The sequence below is a fragment of the Cyprinus carpio genome, chromosome B7 (genome assembly GCF_018340385.1).
Source record: "Cyprinus carpio isolate SPL01 chromosome B7, ASM1834038v1, whole genome shotgun sequence".
In the NCBI taxonomy this organism is placed as follows: domain Eukaryota; kingdom Metazoa; phylum Chordata; class Actinopteri; order Cypriniformes; family Cyprinidae; genus Cyprinus; species Cyprinus carpio.
In genome coordinates, this window is record NC_056603.1 from 29,745,261 (window position 1) to 29,756,234 (window position 10,974).

General features: G+C 36.1%; 1 protein-coding gene across 10 annotated transcripts in view; it reads left to right on the forward strand.

Moving 5' to 3' along the window:
• LOC109056608 (rho GTPase-activating protein 6-like) overlaps window positions 1-9,815 on the forward strand; it is a 34,874-nt gene extending 25,059 nt beyond the window's left edge. For 7 of the 10 annotated variants that reach the window (XM_042728289.1, XM_042728288.1, XM_042728298.1 and 4 more), the window contains 10 exons: window positions 744-1,024; window positions 3,086-3,284; window positions 4,481-4,536; window positions 4,867-5,017; window positions 5,191-5,339; window positions 5,924-6,100; window positions 6,538-6,626; window positions 7,550-7,749; window positions 8,665-8,978; window positions 9,614-9,815. In XM_042728289.1, the coding sequence (XP_042584223.1) occupies window positions 744-1,024; window positions 3,086-3,284; window positions 4,481-4,536; window positions 4,867-5,017; window positions 5,191-5,339; window positions 5,924-6,100; window positions 6,538-6,626; window positions 7,550-7,749; window positions 8,665-8,978; window positions 9,614-9,685 (1,688 nt within the window). In that variant the 3' untranslated portion in view covers window positions 9,686-9,815. Of the gene's footprint in view, window positions 1-743; window positions 1,025-3,085; window positions 3,285-4,480; window positions 4,537-4,866; window positions 5,018-5,190; window positions 5,340-5,923; window positions 6,101-6,537; window positions 6,627-7,549; window positions 7,750-8,664; window positions 9,538-9,613 lie in introns of those variants that run through there. The other 3 variants (XM_042728295.1, XM_042728290.1, XM_042728292.1) reach the window with 3 other exon arrangements.
• The last annotated feature ends 1,159 nt before the right edge of the window (window positions 9,816-10,974 follow it).

Below are 10,974 nucleotides of genomic sequence, written 5' to 3' on the forward strand. Positions count from 1 at the left end.
AAATGAAAATTCTGTCATTATTTACTCACTCTCAACCTGTATGACTCTCTTATTCTCTCTTCTATCACTAATTTGCCCTGTTTTGTCAAATTTGACCCCAAATCTCTTCATATTACAGGTGAACAGGGTAAAAAAACATAGATATCACTATACTTTCCCTCTTGATTAATCACAGTACATTTAGACAATACTTAGTACAAATTTTATAATAAAACCGGGATGTTTAGTATATATAAGTGTTATTGAAATTGAAATTTCTGTAAATGCAGGGGGAAAAAAACTCATTTTGAGAAAACTGCTTTTAAAGATAGATACGCAAATAGACAAAGTGAAATAAAACCAACAATAAAATGTGTATTTTGGTTGTTTTCTTTTTCACTAGTCTGAAAGCAGTCAAGTTTGGATGCAAAAACTCAAAGTTGACCTAAAATAGGATAGGTTAGGACTTGTGGGCAGATAATGGGTTTGAGGTTTTTGTGATGACATTTTATATGATATGCAGAGTCACTTTTTACTGACATAAAGAATGAGTTTGACATGTTTCACACACTCCCTTCCTGAAATGTAGTGTAAAACTAGTCCAAAAACTCCAAAAAGTTGACATGCACTGTATGTGACATATAAGCTTTGGAAACTATGGACACTAACTATCAAAATCTATCTATATAATTAAAATGAATGAAATAGTCCACAAGCCTACTGTCAAGGTCATTTGTTTGCTAACTGTTTGGATTCTTTCACAGAGTCTGCAGCCAAAGCATTCGGTATCCCGCTCTCCCAGGTCATCGCAAACGACCGGGCATTCAAGCAACGGCAGGATGCCTTGAAAGAGAGCCGACGGGACTGTCTGGACCTGGAGGCCAGTGTTCTTCACTTCCGTGCCGAGAAATGGCAGCACAATGGAAACCTGCCGCTGGGCAATACAGCCTTATCACCTGATGCTTCCTCCTCACCAGCACTGGAGGCCCACAGCAAACCTCCCTCATCAGCGTTCATGGACAACACCTCACGCACACACAGACGGGTAAGTGCATATTATCTTTAAAACTATACCAACATCCTCATCAAAAAGTACTGTCTTCTGAAAGCTGTGGTATGTATATTTAAGATAATTTTGGTCTTTTGATCTAGTAATCAGGAGCTGATTATTAAAACGCAGAACACAGGTCATGTTGAACTTCTAACCCAAAAAACATCTGCAATTCATTACACATAACATTACATGCATAACAGCTATACATGACAGCACAGTTAAGTGTGGGCTATTGCTTTGAAAGATCATTGCTGACATCTCAGTTCTTGAGCAAATAAAAGAAGAGGACACTATCTATGCAAATATAAATCAGCGCCAATAAAAACTCATTTCTATCACTAACCTGGCATCATTTCATTCAGAGAATTCCCCACGGTCAAGTGCTGATATGGTACATCTCACAGATAAACTCCTGGCAGAGGCTTCTAAAACAATTTAAAAAAAAGCAAAAGGAGATAATTCAACGCTATCTCACAACCAATTCGTACGTATTTTACGAGGTGGCTAATTCGTACGAATTTGTACAACCTCACTCTTACAATTTTATACGATTTGTCTAAACCCCAGTGTCGGGTAGGTTTAGGGGCAGGGTTAGGTGTAGGTCATTCGTACAAATTCATACGAATTGTGCAACTAGTAAAATATGTACGATTTGGCAAAAATCTTATGAATTTGTACGAATTAGCCACCTCGTAAAATATGTACGAATTGCCGTGAAATCGGGCTGGATAATTCACTGAACTTGTGGGCCAAACTGATCTTATTTACTCTGTCAGGAAATGATGAAAACTTGATTCAGAAATACAAAAAAAGACAGAAATGCTTTATGGAGTATGGAGTCAAAAAATCAGTTATTCTTTGTTTTTATTTATTTATTTGTTTATTTATTTATTTATTTATTTATTTATTTATTTATTTATTTATTTTTAATAGACATATATACTCTGAAAATGGTAGCTAAGAAGCTATAATGTACAAATTTAATTTCAAGAATTTTAATTAAAATTAAAATAAAATATACAATTCAAATTAATTTAAATTAAATCGATAAACAATCGATTAATTTATATTGTATCATTTTCTGATCATGCAGGCTTTAAAAAGATTAATGTTTAGCAAATATTATAACCAGCATATGATCATTCAAAACCAAAACTTTGCAAAACTGACACTGAGCAGAATTTAATCAAACTTAATTAAGCTGAATAATGACACTATTGACTTCTGTAGAACTGCTTGAAGTGCTTTATACTTAAACTTTACAACATTTACATTGTTATGCTCCAGTTTATTACTGTACAGGTGCTTTGAAACAATCTCTATGGTATAAAGATTGCACTATATAAATAAATGTGACTCGACTTAAAAATAAATGCTATGACCACTTAATTTGGTAAAGGTACAAGAACTCAGATATCAGAGTCAAGTGTAGACAATAAATAAGTACCTTTTAAAAAACAGAAAGTCATAAGATGAGCTAGGCAATACCTTGAAGAGTATAGTATTCTTCACCACATTAATAATGTCTGTTTATTATTACTGAGTCAGTCAGCGTGGTTCAGGTTATTGTTTGATGCCGTATGGGTGATTTCCATACCTCTCTCAGTGGGACTGAAGACAACATCTCTATGGGTGGCTACATATCAGCAGGAGGGAATGAGATTTACGCCTGTGTCTTTGCCAAATCAAACTCTCTATTTTCTCTGCCCAAACATGGAGAGAGAAAGAGAACAGATTACTGGGTTATTCAGTCATCGTGTTGACATCTGAAAAGGTTTCATTAAAATCTGTTTACATCTCTTTTGTATACATAGCATAAATAGATTTATTGTGTTCAGATTTTTGCTCACTGGCTTTGAGCTCTTTTCTGACCAGTGTGAAAGTGTTTCAGGTCTTTATCTCTTTTAGTAATGAATTGTACAATAATTGGAACAGGCTTTCACTGAAATTGATGTTTATTGTATGCCGCACACCTGCATTCATCTGTGACCATTGGCTATCGTATCTAAACTATATTTTATTTCACTCTCCCCACCTCTTTCTCTTTGTCAGGGAGGGATGTCTGTGGACTCCATCTCTGATATGGTTGAGAGTCAGTCCAGACTACTTGAAGCTCTGCAGCTCTCTCACCCTAATGAGCTGGAGCTGAAAAAGGCTGCCGGTCGCACACAGGCCAAACTCAGTCTCAATCCCATCTACAGACAAGTTCCCCGAGCGGTAGAGCGCTGCTGTAAACACATTGAGACCTACGGTGAGCTGCAAACCGCAATACAGCACATGTCCAGTCATTCATTTCAAAACAGGAAGGACAGGAATTTGAATTGAAATTTGAAATGGATTGGCAGGCAAAGAATTGTAATTGAAAGAAGTCTGAAACAGTAGGGAAAGTTTCTTATTTCCTTATTATTTTGCTAATCAGCACCACAAAATATCTGACACATTGTTTTCAGACAACTTTATATTGTTTTAGTGTCGTTTGGAAGTAAATTGGAGTGTTCAAGGAAAAGAGTTCGGTCACATTGCTCTATAAAATGAAAAATAATTGATTAAATATAATAAAATACACAAATTAAATTCAAAATTCTGTATGTGGCATTAGGCTACATACTATTAAACTAGAATATATTACATTTACATTTAGCCATTTAGCAGACACTTTTATCCAAAGCGACTTACAGTTGAGGACAACAGAAGCAATCAAAACAAACAAAAGAGCATAATATGTAATATGTTATAATACATAATATATAAATAATATTACGTAGTAATACATAATATGTAGGTGCTATGAGTAGGTGCAAGTCTCGGTTAGTCTAGAATTGAAAAAGTACACAGAAAGCTAGTGATAGAGGGTCAATTAAAAAAATAACAAGAAAACAAGTTTGAAAGAATAGAAAAAGAATAGAGAACACTGGTGTTAGAGGGTATTTTTTTATAATAAATAAAAATAAAAAAGTAGATAAGACAGAAATAGAATAGCGAGTTCTAGTGTCAGAGGGTCAAGTGTAGATGGAGGTGGGTGTACAGTATATATTTCACATTTCATTCTAGTTCAGTGTTATGTAATTCAAATTTCATTTAGAATCCTGCCTCTTGGTTGGCTGCTGTAATTAAAATTTTAATTTAAAGAGTTTTAAGAAAAGGCAGTTTTGAGTGGTGCTCAACCCTTTTTTGAAGACCATAACATTCATCAAAGTGATATGTTTCTCACCTGTAACAATGTCATGTACAAAATACTGGATACTTTTGCGAATGTTGTTCTTTCCCTGAAATATCAGTAAACTAATTTGAAAACATCCTCAGGCTAATAGGTCATAACACACCCTGGTTCAGGTTGCAAACAGAAGGTCACCAAGATGAGACAGCACTGAAAAACACTAAAATAGTTGTGAGATCAGGACAATAAAATATGAGCCCAGCACATATTAACTATCTCTCTTTCTCTAGGGTTACAAACTTTGGGGATTTTCCGTGTAGGCAGCTCCAAAAAAAGAGTCCGTCAAGTAAGTTTGTCAGTTCCAGCTGCTCTCTAGAGCCAGTTTACGCCACATCTTTTTTCTCACATGTGGCATGCGCCCCCTGTCTTTCATATTGATTCTAGAAACACACTGCTGACAGTATAACACTGGCATACTGTTTTATCCTGATCAGTGAATGTTTTAGATACTGATCTTAGCATGTACAGTGTCTTGTTTTCATGGCTGACTGTGATTTGTATGTGTATATTATACTGTGTTTGTACAGGCACAGGATACATGGGATACTTGAGTCTCATGTGCGGTGGTAGTCTGTTTGATGATGTTTTCTCCTGCTGTGTCCTTGTGTGTTTTCAGCTGCGTGAGGACTTTGACATGGGGATAGATGTCGTGTTAGACGAAGAGCACAGCGTTCATGACGTGGCTGCATTACTGAAGGAGTTTCTGAGGGACATGCCTGACCCCCTGTTACCACGAGAACTCTACCGGGCCTTCCTGCACGCTAACTGTATGAGCTTACAATCACAGAGACAGGCATTCACAAATGATCTAACATTTATATTAGTACACAGGAATCAGGATACACAATTAAACTCTGTATTATCCAACACACTTCTCATTATTGTATCAGCTGTTATGAACTATGCTCACCTTACCAGATGTTTTGTGTTTGTCTGACAGTGTTGAGGGGGGCAGATCAGTTGACATACCTGCAGCAGTTGTTGTACCTGTTGCCGCCCTGTAACTGTGACACCCTGCTGAGGCTCTTGACGCTTCTTCATACAGTACAGGAGAATGCAAACAGCTCCACTGGACCAAACCAGCAGGAGGTATGGTCTGGGTTTTGCCATGGCAAGCAGCCCCCACCACTTTATAAGAGCCTTTATAATCTATAAAAAAATGATAGGGATGTTTATCTCATACAGATGAGTGGTTGAGCAATTTCCTTTAATGTGTTTAATGAGTGGTGAGATCAGAGCTAGATATTATTTTATTAATTTTTAAATTAAAGTATGTTAATTTTTCTGCAATTTGTAATTAGTGAATTCCAATCATGGTCCAACACAGTGCGTGTTGGTTATTATATTTCTAAATGTTTTGTTGCATCAGTATGTTTGTATGCAAGAAATCTTTGTTACATTTTTTTTTTAAATTCCAGAAAAACCTAGTTTAGATATTTACATTAGGTTCTGTGACAGCAAAACACAATGCATTGATGAACTGGACACTGCCTAAACAAAGTTTGGTCTAAAATTACATTTGTACATATATATAGTGCCAGATTTAATAATGGCGAATCTAAACAAAATATATGACAGCCCCACCACAATAAAAAACTGTCACAAATGGTGCAATCAAATGTTTAAAATCAAATCAGAATTCTGAGCTGTTTTTGAATTGGTGTTGTGATTAGATCTCAGGTAATAAGATGACGGCAGCAAACCTGGCAGTGATCTTTGGGCCCAATCTCCTGCAGAAAGAGAGAGGATCAGAGAGAGAGCTCAGCCCTCAAGCTCTGGGCATAGAAGACAGCACTGCTGTCATCTCCGTGACCCTGATGCTCATCCAGAACCACCAACATCTCTTCACGGTAAGAGCTGCGGCATGATAGACACTAGAGAGCGAATATCATTAAATGAAAAGGTCATTTAAAAAGTTTAAAATGATATTCCAAACACCTAATACTTTCTTTTGTCTATATGGAGCACAAAAGGAGAAATGTTGAAACTTGTTTCTCTGCTCTTTTTCATGCTATGAGACCAAAGCTTTCACATTCAAAAGGCCACCAGCACACAATTTATTATTTTGTGTTCCATGGAAGAAAATCATGTGTGTAAATGAGGAACGAATTTTCATTTCTAGATAAACTAGTTATATTTTGGGGGAAAAAAACAATGGATAAAATCTTAGGCCTGCATATGATACATAACTTTGTATGCACAGGACTTGAAAGATGACTTTTGATTGAGTATTCATATTCTAATTGAGGGAGCATTAGCTGAGTGAATGCTTTTATTTCATCTGCAGGTGTCTGCTGAGCTGCAGCAGGAGGTGCTCATGAGCCTCATTCAGACGGACCCTGATGTCATTGACTATCTGCTGCGCAGGAAACTCAGGTCAGCTTTCTGACTGATAATACTCATCTGACACAAGAATCATATATAATGAATATGTGGGAATATGGGATTTTATTTGAAAAGTGAGAGATTTTCTCAAAAGGTTATTTTTATTTATTTTTTTAAATTGTAACTTTTAAAGACAGGCAAGATTGTTTCATAATTGCCATCAGTGTGCATTATCTTTGTTTAAAAGTTAAATTCTTTATGGAAAAACCATATTACCCTTGATTCTACAAATCTCCACCAGCTGGACAAGCAAATCACTTCAAAAATAGCTTCTTTGTGCCCACCCACTCCCATGAAACACTGCACTTCTAAAGTTGTTGAATACTGTTTCCAAGTCCAAGCCTCCACTATCTCAACAGCCGTTTATGAGCACAATTCATTTATAACACAGCTTTTAAAAAGTCACGGCACTTCAATCTCAGGATCATAGCTTCCCGGACACCAATATTTTTATGATTCATAAAAGATGAATCAATGTCTGACCAAATGACATTTTGTTATGGAGATAAAGTTTAGGATCTGGATTTTGTGGCAAGCATATATATGCATTAATATTTGTTATGCATATACTATATATATATATATATATATATATATATATATATATATATATATATATATATATATATATATATATTTTACAATGAATGTAAAATATATGGTTTCAAGTCGGCTGAAAAAGTGGATGGGCACTGCTGCACTCCATGTAATTTAACATTTTAGATACAATTGCATTCTTTATCTTTGTCTATTCAAAGACACTTTAAAAAGGGTTGTTTACATGTTTAATGGGTTAATTACCCTAAATTAAAGGCTGCCATTTTAACCTCATGTTTAATGTGCCTGATTACAGAGGCGAAACCACAATAATTGCTACTGTCCAAACACTAATATGCATCTCTCCATTGTGACAGCAGTAGTAGCAGCCTGACGATGGAGACGGACTCCGGTGGAAGGAGGGACACGCAGGCATCTCTGGACTCTGTGGGTCTGTCCAGTGATGACTTTTCATCCCTGGAGCCGCTGTGTCCTCTTTACCCAGAGACATCTGTGATAGGAAGTCTGAGCAGTGAGGTCTTCCTCAATATTCTTCATCTTAACACCAACAGGAAACGTGAGTAGTACAGCGTTCTTCACAATGACGCAGTAGACTAGTAATATTATCTATTACCTCCTTTTTAGAGATTTAATTATGAAATTATATCTCCTCTACGATTCGAAAATTTTGAGGTCGATAAGATGCTTTATCACGTTGATACTGTGAAATAATACAATTTAAAATAGCTGTTTTTTAATTTTATTATATTTAACATTTAATTTATTCCTGTGAATTTTCAGCATTCATTATTCCAGTCTTCAGTGTCACACGATCCTTCAGAAATCATTCTTACTGTATATTCTGATTTGGTGCTCAAGAAGCATTCTTTTTATCATTGCCAAATGCCAATGTTGACAACAGCTGTGTTGCTTTAAGGAATAGTTCACCCAAAAATGAAAATTCTGTCATTAATTACTCACCCTCATGTCGTTCCAAACCTTTAAGACCTTCATTCTTCTTCTGAACACAAATTAAGATATTTTTGATGAAATCCGAGAGCTTTCTGACCCTCCATAGACAGCAACTGAAATTACCATGTTCAAGTCCCAAAAGGTAGTAAGGACAGCATTAAAATGGTCTATGTGACATCAGTGGTTCAACCAAAGGGTTTATCGGATGCAAAATTCACTTTTACATGTTGTTTGAACATAAATGTGTGTTAGTGGTGTTTGCACACATCCACCCTATAATGATAAAAATCCACTCAGTGTTTTTTTTTTTATTAATTGTGGAACGTTTTTTTTTTTTTCAAGATTCTTTGATGAATAGAACCAAAAGAACACCAATTATTTTTGAAGTAGAAATCTTTTGTAGCATTACAAATGTCTTTACTGTCAATTTTAATGATCAGTTTACGGCAGCATGTGTAAATCTATGTAAATAAACGCCACCTATTTTTATATGTATATTCCGTATGTGTGTCTACAACAGGCTCCTCTGAGGTCCCACCCAAATCCATTGGTAAAATGAGACAGTTTCATTCCCACCACAACCTGATGAGTCTGTCCCAGTCCTCTAATGCCCAGAGTGAAGAACAAGAGCTCCAGGAGCAGAGGCAAGGCAGTTCAAGGCACACATGCTCAGAGGAGCGCCTACATATCAGTCTGGGACGGCAGGACAGCGGTTCTCAACCACAGAGTCCTAGAGAGAGAGGCATCTGGGTACGACAGAGCTCCAACGCCTCGTCCATGACGTTAGATGACAGCAAACCTCCAAGCAACTTCTGGGACTTTTTCACCGGCAAGGTGTCAGGCTCAGAGACTATAGTTTGACTCCTAGGTGAACAGTTGTAGTGTGGGGTAGAGTGTGGACCCGTAAAATTGTAGAGAGAGAACTGGCAGTAGATACACACACAGAAGTAATGCATCTGCGGACGCTATAGTGTTTATATAACATAATCTTAAATAACCCCACTCCTCTAGAACAAGATAGTTTTTCAGAACACATTAGATTATCCAAAGAATCATTATAAACCTGCCAGAACAGTGTATTTTATCAAGATACAGACCTGCGACTATAGAATATAGCATAGGCTGTTATAAACCTCTCTAAATAGAAAGCAGCTTTTATATATATGAATCCTCAACATGAACTCAGTGGGCACTGAACATTTCAAAATAGTCCACATTTCAAAGGCTGAAATCTCTTATATTTGTTTACATTAGCATCAAAGCTTTCTGAAGTTCACCATCTGGCTATTTTTCTAAAATATAGTGGTAGCTGGCTGAGGCTTGGTCTTTACCATTACAGAATCTTTTACATATAGTAATGCATTATATTTTTAAATAAAGTGTTTATATTACATTTTGGTAGCTTTGAGTTCTTTTTATCTGGACTAAATTAATTTGTACCCTTAAATGTTGTACATGTTGCTTTTCAGATACCTGTTGTCAGAAGAAGCCCTTCGCTGCAAAACTTCTTCAACGACCATTCACAGTCTGAAAAAAATTAAGTGAAATGGAAGATGTTTTTGGAAGAATAAGATATTTTGATAACTTTTAACCACTTGGAGAACATGCTGTGAACTCATGATATCCCTGAGCCACAAGGGGGTGATATTTACTGGTGTCAACATAAAATCTACCTAAATATTTGAAGCAAGCAAGGCAAGGCAAGGCAAGTTTATTTATATAGCACATTTCGTACACAATGGTAATTCAAAGTGCTTTACATAAAAAGAAGGTAAAATAATCATGAAGAAAAATAATAACAAAAATAAAACAAGCAATTTTAAAAACATAAAACAGGCAATCTAAAAACACTTGAAGTTAAATAGACTCTGTCTAAATATTTGAATTGCCTCTATTAATGCTGGACTCTGTTGGGATTGGTTAAAAAGTAGGATTTCCTTCCATAAGAATTAATCTATTAAAGACTAGATTAAAGTAAGAGAGAGCACTTCCATTTCTAGTGGCAGAAAGTACAAAATATTTATTGAGTTGGAGTCAGGCCTGAGCACAAGCTGAATATCAAGGTAGTTTCTCTACTCCTCATTTCCTATAAATCATTTTTTGACTTTAATTTTATCATGATTTTATCTAATCATTTTTAAATATTTTTTTTAAGTATGTAATCATTTTAAAGGTGCAATCAGTACTACTTTGTCTAGCATTAGCTTCACTGCTTTAAATACTGATAACGTTACCACAATGATGTTACACAATGCACTGGCATCTATCAATAATGTGGATCACCATGATCGTCTCGACGATACAAGTGAGTTTTACAGAGCGCACTACATAATTTTTAATTCCCTTATCTGCCCAACAAAAGAGAAGAAACACTCGGGATTATTTCCATCATCAAATCTCTCCACCTTCTGAATGCCGTTACGCTGTTGACGCTTGTTTATTCGTTATCTGTCTTGTCTCTGCTCTTAAAGGGGTCATATGATGCGATTTCAGATTTTCCTTTCTCTTTGGAGTGTTACAAGCTCTTGGTTCATGAAGAAGATCTGTAAAGTTGCAAAGACTCAAATCCAAAGAGATATTCTTTATCAAAGTTAAGACTCTGCCACGCCCCCCTAAAACGGCTCCTTCTAACACGCCCCCACATGTCTACGTCACTATGTGGAAATATTTGCGTAATGCCGCCCAAATGTTCATGCAAAGAAAGAAGGCGTGGTTTCAGTGACCGCAGTTAGTGTTGAAGTAGCCATGTCAGGGAGATGCTGTGTGTATCTAGGCGAAAACAAAAACACCATTTTTGGCCTTTCGGAATGCTTTTAAGGAATCTTTAAGA